Here is a 15,571-nt window from a genome sequence, read left to right as displayed (position 1 = left end):
GGAAAGTGATGGAAGACAACACTTGACATCAACCTCTAATCTCCACACATGTACATGTGTGTGCATGTATGCATGAACACCCACCTATACATATGCCCACACATGTTCCAACATACATACATACACATATATACACATACAAAGCACTAAAATAAAATAAACACATTAAGTGTTGGCCCTCAGCAACTCCCTTGGGGCAGTATCTTTCTGTTCATTTGGAATCTGGGACATTCCTCTTGCCATGGAACAGATAACAGGGTACAACTTGGAATTCTATCCACAACATCTTCACCTCTTCTAAAGAAACTCATTTCCATAGTTCTTCCATTTTGGACTTGTACCACTCCAGTCTCTCAAGGATATTTGTTATAGATATTTAGGCAAGATGGAATTAGCACCAATTCCTGACTCATAGTGTATACTTGGAAGAACATTCAAAAGGAACAAAACAAAAGAACTGTTAAGCCTTACTCAAATACAGAGCTGTCATTCTGGTCGCCCCAAATCAGGATCTCAGTGATGGAACGAATGGTCTCCACAAGCAGGTTCCGGTTCTGTTCTGTGACGGTGGTGTTTTTGGTTAAAACATGGTATAGGTACCTACAAGAAAAGGGAATAACAAGAACTTACACAAACTGCTGACCTGAAAGCCAGGCCCAAGGACCATTGGTGACACCCACAGCACAGCTGTGGTGTTTAAGTTTCCCATTCAGACGCAGATAGAAGTCACCACCTAAGAAAAATGGCAGAAGGAGCTCTGAAGCATTACAAGGCAGGGACACAACTGCTCAACTGAGGCAAGAGCATTGCCAAGCCCTGTAACCAGCACCCAAAATCTTCAGGGTGCAAGAGAACCACAGAGCTGGCAAAGCCAGAGGCTCCTCGGTGCACTTGGGCATTCTGATTTAGAGTTGAAGGGAGAGCAAATGTGGGAGGCCTCACAGTCCACAGTGATAGATGACAAGAGCAATTTCAAGTACCTGGCACTGAGATTCCTAAACACTACTTGTGGGATGCCTATAGTTCCTCTCTAGTGCAACACAATGGAAACTGGGACTCAGAGCAGGACAGAATGAGTTAACTCCTGTCCAAGGGGAACAATCTCAAGTGCTAAATCCTAAGTGAAGTGGGTGAGAGAGGCCAAAGTCCAGGCAACTTCACCTGTCAGAGCCTGAGGCTTACTTAGGAAAGAAAAGCAGGCTCAATAGCAGTTTGGCTGAGACATGTTTCAGGGCCACATTCAGTTTCTGAGTGAGACTGGGAGAGCAAGAGGAAGAGAGTAGAGGGACTATGTCTCCTACAGTCCAGAAGAGCATGGAGGGAACAAAAGGCAGATCTTGGAGGGGGAGTAATTAGACCTAGCTGCTCCCAGCAGCTGGGCTGGCTTCTTGTAGTAACACTGTGGCTGTCTGTTATATTTTAAGGACAGCCTCAACTGTGTTGTCACTGTGCTGGGGAATGAACCTACAGCTTCAGCCATGCTAGCTAAATAAGGTTCTGCCACCAAGCCACAGCCTCCACCTCCCTGTTTTTCATTATTACATTTTATTCTGAGACAGGGTCTTAGTAATTTGACCCAACTGGTCTTGAACTTGCTCTGTGGCCCAGGAAACCTAGAAACTTGGAAAAGTTGACAGCTGCTACAGCACTCCCAATGTGGCCATCGGTTACACCATCCACACAGTCCACAGGATAATGGGCCCTCTCCCAGGGACAAGGTAATGCTGGCTGCAGACTGGGAAGGAGCATTCTTCCCATTCTGTAGATACATTTATATCCAGGAGGATAACATGCATGGAGTGGCATCACACATCACAGTTCTGGCTCACTGGGAAGCAGCAACGTGGGAGAGTACATCTACTCTGAGGGCCTCAACTACAGTAGACAGGGTCTGACTTCAACTGAGGGGGCTGTCTGAATAGACTGCCCTTGCTGCCTTATCAACCAGCAACTGTTGCTCATATTCAAGTCTCAAGATACCATCTCTCAATGAAGCTTTCTTTGGAGAAGGCTTTTTCACTCTCATCCTCCAGCCCCCATGGACCTGGCTGTCCCCTCTTCCCTGGCACCGCTACCCTCTGTGAAGTACTTGCTACCTGACCCAACTGGCCTTGGGTCTGTAGCCCAGGTAAACTGGAACTTGTGACCATCTCATGTCAGTCAAGCGCTTTCAGAGCAGTGTGTTCTCAATGGTTTGTCTCCCTGACTAGACTGGAACTTCCAGGTCAGGCAAATCATCTTAATGACCCTGGTGACTCCAAAACACTCCAGAGTAGCTGGTACACAGCGAGTGTTGCCCAAATAAATGCTGAATGAGGCAGAGGCAGTCTCCACTAATATAAGCTGGAGTATAGTATACAAGAGTATAGTATACTTTATACAAATATAAAGTAAGGGTTCAAGTTATAGCACAGAGCTGTGCTAAAGAGTTAGTTCATCAGGCCCTGGCACCCCCTAGCTGTGGTCTAGGACAGGCATTTATTTCATCTCACCCTCTGCAGCTCTGTCTAAACACAGTAATAGCCACAAAGGATATGAAGCATGGTGCATACAGGGCTGACAACACTAAGAAGTCTCAGCTGCTACTGTTATACTGTGGTCATTATGATGGGGGATGTGATGAACTCCCTTATTAGATTACATAATACCAAAGACTTTAGAAGATGAACCAGGCTGGTCCCAAATAGTCAGGGAAAGAGGACTTCAAAGAAAAAATGAGGTAGAAAAGGTCCAAGGAACTTAAGAGCAGGAAGTAAAGCTTGTGAATCACTTCTGAAGAAGTAGTAAAGTATGTGGGTATCACAGACACCTGCATTAGCATATCTAGGTCTGCTATCTTCTAAACTAGCATACCTAGTGATGTCTCTACCATTAATAAGCTAGTGATTGGAACAGGCTACTTCATCTCTTGTACCTTAGTGACCTCCCCTGTAAAAAGAGACCATATGTTATATGGTGGCCCTGGAAAGAAAAGTAAAAAGAGAGATAACTAAACTGGGTGTGATATGCACATTTGTAATCCAGCACTAGGGAGGCTGAGGTAGGAGGACTACTTTGAATTCAAGGCCAGTCTAGATGGACTACACAGTGATACCTTCTCTCAAAATTTAAAAGAAATTCCATCATTCAGGAAGCAGAAGCAGTTGGATCTCTGAGTTCCAGACCAACCCAGGGTTACATAATGAGACCCCCATCCTATCTAAAAGTGGGAGGGATTAAACTGCTAGTTGTTATTATGATGGATTCTTTTGTTATATAATCGCTTTTTAAAAACTCCTATTAGAGAACTTTTCTCATCTGGACTGATGGTGCACCTCCAATGATCCAATGACTGCCCACCTAATAAAGACTCCAATACCAGACATGAGAAAGCCCTTTGAGTTGTTGGCCAGGGACATCTAAGAGACTCCTAAAACACCCAGCCTTTTGCTATCACCCTTGGTTACACCCCAGAGGTGGAAGGTGAATTAGTATTGCTGAGGATACAGCTCACTAATAGGACTTAACTGCTCAACAAGAGGGAAACCATGCTTGGTACTGTGGACCTAGCTAGCATTCAGTATGAGTAAAGTCATGGCTATCGGAGAATCTACAGACACTAATTTATTAAACCAGCATAATCCCTAACAATCTATAAGCATTTGTCCTTATACCCATGAATAAGTATAATCTTCACCCCTCATTAAGGAAATGTCTCTTTGCAACAGAGGAGAGCACTACACAAAATTACATCAAAATGCAGAGTTGTAAGTCCAGTCCCAACAGATACATCAACAAACATTCCTACACCTAAGGGTCATGGAACATTACAGAAGAGGGGGTGAGAAGATTTTAAGAGCCAAGAGGATCAGAGAATTTGCTGTGAGGTTGTGTCTCCTAGTATGGTAGCTTGAATGTTATTTGCTCCCATAATCTCATAGGGAGTGGCACTATTAGAAGGTATGGCTTTGTTGGAGTGATTATAGCCTTGTTGGAGGAAGTATTTCACTGTGATGCTGGGCTTTGAGGTTTCCTACGCTCAGGATACCACCCAGTGTTACAGATGACTTCCTGTTGCATGCAAGATGTAGCATTCTCTGCTCTAGCACCAGGTCTGTCTGCACACTGCCACAACATGACTACAACAGACTGATTGAGTAAGTGGGCCACCCAATTAAATGTTTTCTTTATAAGAGTTGCCATGGTCATGGTGTCTCTTCACAGCAACAGAAAGCCTTAACTAAGACACTTAGTACTATCAGAAGCTACACCCATAAGTCTCACCAACACGATTGCCCAAACATGAGCTGAACAAGGATGACGCCAATGACCCAGATTGGGGGAAAAAAAACAAAAAGAAAAACCATGAGGCTTCAAGCTTGCACAAAGAATTACAGGCAACTAAGGAAAGCTGGAAACAGGAGAGGTGATCTTCCCCAGAGAATATACCAATTGGTTGTCTACTACCAACCAGTCCTGAAAGTATACATAAATTATATAGACTGAATGCATTATACTTAGCAATACATAAGTATATGCATCTACACATATACATGCAATAAGAATTAGTGAAAAAGGGCCGTGAATTTGAAGGCGAGAGGGAAGGGTTGGTTATATGGGAGGGAGGAAAGCAAGAAATGTTGTAATTAAACTATAATCTCAAAAAGAAAAGGAAAAATCCCATTAGAAGGCTTTTTCAGATATGAAGGACAGGTCAGTCAGAGGGTCCTTTGAGGGGATTTTAAGAGTTCCCATTAATCTTGCACCAAGTAAAGGCTTCATATGACCCTCAGACGACCCAACCCCAGGATGTGCCCATTGTTACACTGCACAGGCCTAGATACCTCCAGTCCTCTGGTCAGGCTGGAAGGCATGCTCAGATTTCCCATGTCTCACAGCCTCTCCAGCACTTGTTTTCAGCTTTCTGCAATGATGCAGTTCTGTAGGGTTCTATGGTATCCTCTGGGGAGTTTATCTCAGGAAGACTAAGGTTAGATGGTGTCTTCTCTCACACGTTTATGAAAATTTACATTTTACCTTTGGTGCAGGGTCAATTACAAGACTTTGCCCACTTTATTATTCTTGGTAACTTTTACTTATTTATAAAACTCCTCATCTACCATATATATATATATATATATATATATATATATATATATATATTATACATAAATCCTTTATTGGGTAATAAATATTCTAACTATTTTCATCAACTGTGGTATTGAGACCACAGATTGGAGACTGATCTGATTGGGGAGACCAGGCATGAAGAAACAGCAGATGTACAGAAAAGCCAGGATTGGGTGGCCATTGCACTCTGATGGACATACACCGCAACCAGGCATAATGTGGCCAGTGCACTCTGATGGAGATACACCAGCAACCAGGCATAATGCAGCTGAATGAGGAAGCAGGTCAGCTAACCATAGTAGGGATGGCTACAGGGCAATTGTCTCAGGCTGCAGTTATCTGGGAGAAGTGTGCTGTAGTTAATAATACTTTATGCATACACAGTCAACATCTGAACTCCAACCAGGGGAAGGCCTTGCTATTCTCCTAACCCTGACCCCAGGAAAAACTTGCCATTCCCGTTGGTTTAAGGCACTGGAGTTCTTGACATGACCATGCTTACATCATGAGTGCTCATTCATACAGGGATGCACTTGACCCCCATAATGCTGGCTTGCCTTTTCCCTGTCTTTATAGTAGCCTTTAAAACACGTGTGTGTGTGTGTGTGTGTGTGTGTGTGTGTGTGTGTGTGTGTATGTTTTATGGAGGTTGGGGGGCAGGCATATAGACATAACAATACACATGTCAAAGGATAACTTGCAAGAGTCAGTTCTTCCACACTGGGTTAAGGGATCAAATTTGGGTAGGCAGGCTTGCATAAGCAAGTGCTTATACCCAATGACCTCTGCATTTTAATGGAATCAAATTTACCAATCTTTATTTTAGATGGCACTTTAAAACATCATTTTATTTGTTTGTTGACTGATATATTTAACTATATGTGTGTTGGTGTGCATGCTAATGGGTACACACATGCCTTAACTTGTGTGTGGAACTCAGAGAACAACTTCTAGGGAGTTGCACTGTGTGAGTTCCAAGGTTCAAACACAGGTTAAAATGCTAGACAGCAAGCACCTTAATCCACTAAGCCATCTTGCTGACTTCTAGACAGCACTTATACAAATCTTAGGAAATCCTTTCTTATGCTAAGTTCATGAAGGGTCCTGCTTTTTTGTAACAAAATTATCCTTTGCATTCTGACTTAGAGTACATCTGAAAGTGGTTTTGGTGGATAGTACCAGGTTATCAGCTCACACTGATACGTAACCTGGTTGGCCCACCACACCTACCAGGAGGTCTTAACTTCCCTACTGTACAGCAGGTTCACCTTTTTTCATTAGTCAGGTGGCCACACATGTAAGTCCATTTTCTACCCTGTGCCAATCCTATGCTAATACTGCAGCATCATAAGTCTTGCTATGTGGCACTGTATGCCCTCCAATGTCTAGCCTTCCAATGTGTCAACATTATACTGGCCATTCTCAACCTTCTACATTTCCACAAATATTTTAAAACTGTCCCAATTTACACAAGAATACTGCTAGGATTCCCCTGACACTGCCCTAAATCTACAGCTAAATTTAGAGATCTGACATCCTTACAATTTGACGTTGCCTCACATGTCTTTTATTGGATTTACAGCCAGGCACATGATGCTTCTTCTTCCTTCTGCTCCTCTGCCACCGGCCTTTTCTTCTTCCCTGATGTCCCCAGTCAAACTTAGGATGATGCACATGTTAGTCACACTCCTTGGCATAGAGTGGATAAAGTACTGATCAGCATGTCCACATTCCTCAAGTCTGCTGCTGATACAGAAGTGTACAGATTTCATGTGTTAAAGCCCTATGATTGTTGCATTGTCTCATTGTCTCTGCAGTGCCAAGCACACAGCTTTGGATAATGTTTTAGGAAAAGAAACTCAAAGTATGATTAGCTTTGAGTAGTGGGGGTGCTGGCTGGATTAAGGCCTAGTACTTCAGTGCTGCATCTCATTTCTAAGCTTTAAGAGAGAATGTCATTAAAGTATCTTAGCCACACCAAGTCTAATAACCTCCTATTCTGTAATGTAATGTGCACATTAGAGAGACTGAAAACTTTGACAACAGGAAAAGAGTAGTGGAAACTGTTAGTTGCTCTGCTGCTCAGATGTGTCTCCTTGGAACTTTCCTTCTGCTTATATAGTTGCAGTTTGTGTTAAGTCTATTTTTGTGCTATTTTCCCCCACCTGATGCTAAAATAAAAGCATCTTTGCTGTTGACAACTATTTGCAAGTATCTAATGAAAAGGATGCCCACAACAATGTCTCTTGCCTCTTCTAGGAGCATGAATGTTGCTAAGACTTCATGTGCCAAGTCCCTATCTAGATCAGTTTCAGAAGACAAAACCTTAACTTTGGGCTTTATCTAGAGCACATAAGAGCACTTTCTTCCAAGGATAACAGCTGCTACAGTGGTGTTTTCCCCTTGAACTATGTGCATTTGAATTGTATCATTCTAAAGGCAAGTATGTTTACTATTGGTCCTCTGGGGAGATAGTGAGGAGGATGTTGGTCCAGGGGCCCTACACCACATGGGTGGATCCATGATCAAAACTAGGCAACTGGACCCCAATTATTACAGAAAAATGCAAGCAATGGTTGGGTCTATAGCTCAGTTGGTGGTGTGCCTGCCTCCCATGCACAATCATTTATCCCTAGTGCACCAATGGACTTTGGGAGCCCATTCCCCCATGGAGGGGGACACAAGGGGTAGGGCCTAGGCCCTGCCCCAAATGATGTGACAGACTTTGATGATCCCCCATGGAAGGCCTCCCCCTCCCTAGGGAGCAGAAAGGTAAATGGGATGGGGGATAGGGCATGGGAAGGAGAGGGAACTGGGATTTATATGTAAAGTAAGATTGTTTCTAATTTAAATTAAAAAAAAAAACAACAAAAAACAGCCACAATCAAACATCTGCAATTCCAGCACTTGGGGGAGAGATACAGGAAGATCAGAAGAGGCTATCCTCAGTTATATAGTAAGTTTGAGGCCAGGCTGGAATACACAAGACCTTGTCAAAAACAAACAAACAAAAAACCCAAACAAGAAAAAGGAAAACCCAAGCAATGAAGTAAACAGAAACAATATGCAGTTACCAAAGAATAAAGATAATCAACAACAAGAAAAATAAAGGAAGCATGAAAATAGTATCCGATGGTAAGGAAGGGCCTTAGGTAAGGAATGTTAACCCTCAAGAGAAGCCCAGCACATACAAAATCTCATTATCAGACCCATGCACACTGGCAAGCCTGCAATGCTTAAACTGAAAACCTGTAGCCTTCTGACAGCATGCAACCAGTTCACCAGAGGTTCATCACTAAGGGCTGTGGATACAAACAAACCTGCCTCCTCCCCAGGCCTTGCTTTCCCAAGAGTCTTATTTATGTTCATAATTCAAACCCCAGCAGTTCATGAAAGCCTGTGTCAATGGAAATCAATGTTGTGTCCATTTTAGAGAAAGAAACCTAAGGCCCAAGTTCTCTTCAGCAGGCAGTTTCTGGGGCTGGCTGTAAGTCTAATGTCATGTACTCTACATGCCTCTGGGATGTTCCTATTGGAAAATCCAGAAACTGGTCCACAAACTGGACTGGGAGAAGGGGTATATAGCATGACAGGAGAACTGGAAATTCATCCCCAAATCATACTCAACTCCAGACCATTACATCTTAGGTATGGGAGAGAAGCTGGGGACGTTGTTTGGCCTGCTCAGCACCTGAGACCCTGAAGACAGTCATCAGAAAGTCTCATTCTGGGCCTTGAACTCATCTGGTTAGTGTCCATCATAGTGGCCAGCAGAACTAAGATGGATCAGACTAGAGGATTAGGGGAAGGTGCTGACAGTGTGATTTTGGTGAATCCCCTCAGGGACTCAAACCAGGCCAGAGAGTAGGACAGGGCCTAGGATACAAGGTGAGGGTATAGGCAGAGCCATCTGCCCTGAAAAAGCCACAGCTCCTACACAGGCTCTATTAGAAAAGGCTGCTCTTCCAGAGGACCTGGGTTCAATTCCCAGCACCCACATGGCAGCTCACAACTGTCTGTAATTCCAGGATCTGACTCTCTCACACAGCCATAAAAGCAGGCAAAACACCAATGTACATAAACACACACACACACACACACACACACACACACACACAAAGAAAGGAACCAAAAAAAAAAAAAAAAAAAAAAAAAAAAAAAAGGAAGGAAGGAAGGGACAAAGGAAGGAAGGAGAAAAAGAGAAGGAACTCTCTGTTCCCATTTGGATGGCTAAGCTGACAGACACAACAGGTACCCAGAAACTGCTGAGGAGACCAGGAGGAAGGAGGCAGATTCCTGACAGTTGTTTCTAAGCACCTGCTCTCTGCCATGGCATAGCTAGAACACACCAATCGACTCCAGTAGCACTTAGGCAACTTAGCAGGATCCATCACTTGGACCAAGAATCTTGACACCACACTGTGACTAGAATTAAGACAATGATATAACAACCAAGGTTCTATCAATTTGAGGGCTCACAGTCCCCCTTTCAAAATAACATTTTGGTAATAACCAAAGGACGCCATCAGTAGAGATTCTGCTTAGTGATAAACATTTGTCAGTTAATGTCACAGTCTTGTCACTAGCCTGGGCAATAAACCACCAATGATGTGTCATGAATAACAACCTGACTATCCCATCTGCCCTCCTCCCCCACTAAATGACTGACCCAACTTGGTAGGTTAATAACCCAGGTAAAGTTTTTCAGTTTATCAAAAGTAAAACCCCATGACACAGGAAAGTTTCTTTCCAGTTTGTAAGATGGGTGTGCTATGAAGGAAAGAGTATTCTTTTTCTGTCTGACAGCCCTAGCTGTCCTTGAACTTACTCTGTAGATCAGGCTGTCCTCCAACTCATAGAGATTCTCCTGCTTCTGCCTCCTGAGTGCTGGGAATAAAGACATGTGCCACCTCTGCCCAGCTGGAAAGGGTATTTTTACAGCAGGGGTTAGGCATATATGTCTATATGGGCATGGGCATGTATGGTGATGTATGTCTATGATCCTAGCACTTAGGAGCAAGAGTTTGAGGTCAGTCAGAGCAAGACCTTGTCTCATTCCTCCTTACACCTCTGTGCCCCTGCAGAAAGAAATGTAAAGGCCAACAACTAAAGAACTCTGTTCTCAGTTTTCTTAAAATCTTAAACTCTCACTCCACCAGGACTGTGCTAGATCAGGGCAAGAATGTACTGGAGGCCAGGCCCAGAGGTGCATGCCTGGAATTCCTATCTAGAGACTAAGGCAGGAGGATTACAGATTCTAGACCAACCTGAGCTTTCAAAAGACCATGGTTTGTTGTTGTTGTTGTTGATTTGGTTTGGTTTGGTTTTAAAGGATTTGGGACTGTCACTTCTAACTAGGATTTGTGCTGGCTTGCTAAAGGCTTTCCTGACTTTAGCAGTGATAGTCCTATTTCCCCCCAGTGCAGGACAAACTTTAAGTGTTCATCACCCTACATGTCAGAAAGCCTCTTCCTACTCACAGCCTTGTCTTCTATAGCCACCAAACCCAGCTGGATCTTCCACAAACCTGACTATGGTACCCACAATGTGGCTGTACCATATGACGACTCTTTCCCATTTGGGGGACTCTGAGCTAGTGTTTTTCTTCCTCCATAAGAGCTAGGGAATTCTTAGGGATTCTACAAACCACTGGGCTTGCTGCAGTTCCTGCATTTGACACACTGTAGAGTTCTGACTCCACTGTGGTCTCCCAGAGGCAGCCAGCAGACCCAGGGAACTAGCAGCTCTGTACCCAAGATGCTTACTACCACAGCCATGGAAGCACAAGCACTGGATAGGCACTAGCTGTCTGTGGTACCCCTTTCCAAGTCACCTTGGAATCATTAAGCTCGTGCTAATACTCAGGTTCCCAAGGTTGTGATAGTGATCAAATGAATCAGCCTGAACCGAGGCAGGCAGGCAAGCTCTTTTTCAAGTGACCTCAACAATGAACCTGAGAAATTCCAGGGATATTGGGAAGGAACCTGAGGCCCCTTACAGTCCCAGGTGTGCACTGGTTGGCTAGCAAAGATGCCCATTGACCATGACACACAACCCAGTTAAAAGTTTCCTCAAATTGAGTCTTATCCAAAAAGACAGTGTAACAAGAAAACTAGAGTCAAGATCTGACTCTGCCAGTCTTCAGCTGTTTCACCTTGGGACAGGTGATCTAAGCTCCCTGAATCTTAACCCCCAAGTCCACATAATGGGAACAATAAAAGGTCCTAGAACTCGTAAACTTGTGATGACTAAAAGAAAACAGGAAATCTTTAGCAAGACAAAAACAACACAATAAATGGGAATTTTAAGTGACTACAGCCCTAGCTAAGGGACAGTCAGCAGGTGCTTGGCCTGGTAGCAGGCCCAGCCCCTCAGGATACACCCTCCCCTTCAGAGCCATATCCACACACACACATTCCTCAAATCCTTCAGCCTTCAGCCACTCATGCACACCACACTCCCTTTCTGGGCCATCTGCCATCTGTTTAAGATTTCTGCATCCTTACCAACCCCCCATTCTTGCCCTCGACCTCCCTCCTCTCCTTGGCTTCTTGCTCCACCCCCAAACCATCCTGTTCTCCACAATTGGAGATGCATAAACATTTACTAAATGCTTGCTCCATGACAGCCATTCTATAACCCCAGGATCAAAGGAGAAGCCCCCACCTAATTTTTAGTTCACAAATCCTTTCTAGGGACCCCTGTCTTCCTTTCTATTATCTCACCATCTTTCCATCCTTGACCTTGATTTAGCATTAGAAATCTTGTGGGGCCCCCATGAAAAGAAGTCGCCTTCTTACATACCACCCCCTTTAGCACCCCATCTCCAGCCTTTCCCTCCTCAATGGTCTCTATTTTCCACCACTCCCTCAATTTGTCACCCCCACCCAAGGCTCTGTCTAAATGTTCTGTAACATTTGCCCAGTGTATTCTTTTTCTTTTTTTCTTCTTCCTTTCCCCCATTCTTTATGTATCCACTGGGTTCTCACTGTGCACTTAGGTACCTGCTACATCCTGGAAATACAACTGCAAAGAAACCAAGTAGCTTCTTATGCCTTGGAAGTAGCAGCTTAACAAAAGCTAGAAAGAAACCACAGAATCAAAGAAGACAGCAGAGGTATGATGAATGAAACCACGAGACAGAAAGGATTTGGGGTAGGCTGGGAAGGCTTGCCCACCACTATTAGCCACCTGCTGTGTATCAATACTGGGTCAATCACTTTGCAAGTGTACCTAATCTTTGTACACTTCATAGTTCCCAGTGAGTAATGGCAAATTAGAAAAGCAGAGATAAAATATGACCAAGGTCACAGTCATTATGTGGCTGAATCAGGATTTGAACACAGGTCTAACTCCAAAGCTAGCCTCTTCTGTGTTTGTTCCTGCGTCCTCAGAACTCTGTTAGCCACCTATCCCAAAGTGCTACTGCTGACTATCCCTCTAGATTTCCTTCTGAAAACACTTCGTTCTTCTAATCACTGTTCTTTTTAGAGCACTTGTACATGTTCGGCGCATTTTGTTCATTCTCTTATCCAACCAACCCTAAAAATAACCACAGAAAGTAGTACTGTCACTCTATTCATTTTACAGCTAAGGAAACTGAAGCTTAAACGCATACTTCTAAATTCGAACCCGGGTCGGACCGATTCCGGGGCCTCTGATCTCTAAACTATCCAGTCCAAGAAGTGCCACCCCGAGACACTCTGTGGCCACCGTCTACCCCGCATCATGACAACTCCTGTCCACAAACAGAAAACTCATAGATGCCCTTACTTTTCAGGTTGGGGGTCTGGAAACTAAAAAGTCACCCGACTTGTCCAAGGTCACAGGGCCAGGGGCGACAGAGTCAGGGTTCGATGCCATATGCCCTGACTCTAAAGCCTCCCGGATAACAAGCGTAGCACCCTTCCGTGGCGACCCTGTCCGCCTCGCACCTCGGTGCCCAGCGAGCCAAGCCTGCGTCTGGACGTCCGCGCCCGGCCCCGCGGCCTCCCCGCCGCGCGCCCCGCACACTCACTTCAGGTGGTCCAAGGAGTGGATGTTGCGGGAGGACTTGCCATGGCCCCCGCCCACCCAGCTCCGCGAGCGGCCAAACATGTCCGCAGCCCAGCCCCGTCGCCCGCCTCAGGTTTTCATGTCCGATCCTCCCAGCGGCCCGGCGTCCGCGGCGACATTTCAAGTCCAGCCGGCAGAGGCGGGGGCGGCGGAGAGAGCGCCAAGCACCTTCCTCCCCGGCCCACAGCCCCGCACTGACATTCAGCCGGAACCGGCCGTTCGACCGCCGCGCTTTACGGCCGCCGTCGCGAGGAACTCTGGGAAATGAAGTTCTAGAGCGAGGCTCCCGGCGACGGGACTCTGCGAACGGACTACAAGGACCGGCATGACTCGCGCGGCCGTCGAGAAGAGGCGGGGCAAGAGGAGGGGAGTAGGCGGGACACTGTGGGATGGGTGAGAACCGACTTGTGCGCAGAGTTTTGGGGGACAGTTTGTGGAAAGTGGAGTATGATACTTTGATTGTTAGCTTCGTGATTAGAAAAAGAAGACTGTTTCCTGAAATCCCAACTACTGAAGAGGCTGATTCAAGAGGTCAGCAAGTTGGAAATTTGGCGAGGTTTAGTTCTCAAATTAAATTTTTTTTTTTGTTATTTGTGTGTGTGCACGTGCATGCAAGCACGTGTGGAAGTCAGAGTACAACTTTCGAAAGTAGGTTCTCGCCTTCCATCATTTGGTCTCTGGGAATTGAACTTAGGTCTTCAGACTTGGCAACGAGTATCTTTTAACATCTAGTCGTTTTGAAGACCCTAACTCAATTTTTTAGAGTTGAGAATGTGGCTAGTTCATTGTGGGCGCAATCTTCAATATCACAATAGTAAGAATTAAATAAGAAATAAAGTCATTGAGTGATGCATATTATATGCCACTATCCTAAGTGATTTACTATTTAATTCTCACAACTCTGTGAGGTAAATGCTGTTATTGACTTCATTTTACAATCCAGGAAATAAGAGTCATGGATAGGTCAGGCACTTAACATGTGGCAAGGATTCAAGCCCAGGTATCCTTATCTGCTTCTGTCAACAAAAAAAGTCAGTGACATCCTTGTTTCTCTGTAAAACCCTTTTCCCTTTTGCACTTCAGTCTTTTGCATTTTGGAAAGATGAAAACTGCAATATACTAAAGCTAAACACAATGAATGTTCAGCGATTTCCTCTGGTCTTCATCCAAAATTCATGCCATTTCTCAAACTAACACATTAAGGAAGAAAGAAAACTCCAAGCTCTGTGTGAGCTTACATATACCTGAATTTCCCTCTCAGGTTTGATTGAAGTGGGGACCTCTGTGGAAAGCAAGACTTTGTGGCTCAGTACTCATTCATGTGTCCATTTCTACAGTTCCTGAGGTAACCCATTAATGCCCTAAGAAAAGAACTGAGTCAGGGCCCAATGACCTTTCCAGTGCCCAGGACAAGAGTTGGCACATAAATATTGCTAGAGTGAATAAATGATGGTTTGCTTTACTTCCAAGAATTAGAGAAATGGAGGCCAGCACCAGGTTAATGTTTTTCCCTGTAACTGAGCTGGAGAGGCAATAAAAGTCCTGAGAGAACAAGAGCAGATTCTAACCCCCAAAGAAAATACACAGGCTCAACAGCTTTGAGGATCCGTTTCTCTGGAGCTCCGTCTCCTCATCTGTGAAAGGGATATGTAGTACATTGTCTTGTCCAGTTCCTGTGAAGCTAAGTGTGACCTTATATCAAAGACCTATTAAGAGCTGGGGTTAGACAAAGGCTTTAATCCCAGCAGAGGAGGCAGAGGCAAGTAGACCTCTGTGAGCCCGGTTTTTTGTTGTTGTTATGGTGGTGGTTTCAAGTACTGAAGATGTAGCTCTTGTCTACCTACATCTTGCACACACAACACCTTGGTTTTGATCCCCTGCTGTTTAAATTCCGATGTAAGGAGCCTTTGGCAAACTCATTCCGCTAAAGAAGGACGGGGGTTGTCTGTAAGCAAAGGTCTCTGATTAGAAGTTTTCTATTACTTAGCATCAGTTTTTAACTTAGCATTTTTAAAACAAGGATTACGCAGTAAAAAGAAACAATAAGCAACTTCACACTGGCGGAAGCTTTGACCGGCCTGTTGTGGTCCGGCCCATTCGGGATCATGGAATCCAATAATGTGATCTCCCGTCAGCTGTCAGAGTCACTCACTGATTTTTCTTACCTTATTGTGAAAAGAACCCCAAAAAAAAGCGCCTTGAAAATATCTAAGATTTTCAGTGGAGTTGCCGACATCTCTTCTTTACTCCTGGTTTCATTTAAAATGGGGAGGCTGGGTTCCAAAGATGTGAGGCACCTAGCAAGGTGCAGGGGCTAAGGATCTCCAACTTCAGGAAAGCAATTTAGAGATTGGGGAACTTCCTAAGGAGCAGAGCAAAAGAGTACCCGCCCCCTGGCATCTTGAGC

The 15,571-nt window shown here is 44.6% G+C and overlaps 1 protein-coding gene across 4 annotated transcripts in view; it reads right to left on the bottom strand.

Annotated features, from left to right (window-relative positions):
- Clec16a (C-type lectin domain containing 16A) overlaps nt 1-13,370 on the bottom strand; it is a 195,537-nt gene extending 182,167 nt beyond the window's left edge. For 3 of the 4 annotated variants that reach the window (XM_051181415.1, XM_051181417.1, XM_051181418.1), the window contains exons 1-2: nt 13,127-13,370; nt 472-600 (exon numbers count right to left, since the gene is read on the bottom strand). In XM_051181415.1, coding sequence (XP_051037372.1) covers nt 472-600; nt 13,127-13,206 — 209 coding nt within the window. In that variant the 5' untranslated portion in view covers nt 13,207-13,370. The remainder of the gene's footprint in view (nt 1-471; nt 601-13,126) is intronic. The other variant, XM_051181416.1, reaches the window with a different exon arrangement.
- Between the last annotated feature and the right edge of the window lie 2,201 nt (nt 13,371-15,571).

Source organism: Phodopus roborovskii, unplaced genomic scaffold (assembly GCF_943737965.1).
Source record: "Phodopus roborovskii unplaced genomic scaffold, PHOROB, whole genome shotgun sequence".
Taxonomy (NCBI): Eukaryota; Metazoa; Chordata; class Mammalia; order Rodentia; family Cricetidae; genus Phodopus; species Phodopus roborovskii.
Note: the sequence above shows the minus strand (reverse complement) of the source record. Positions and strands in the feature narration are given on the sequence as shown.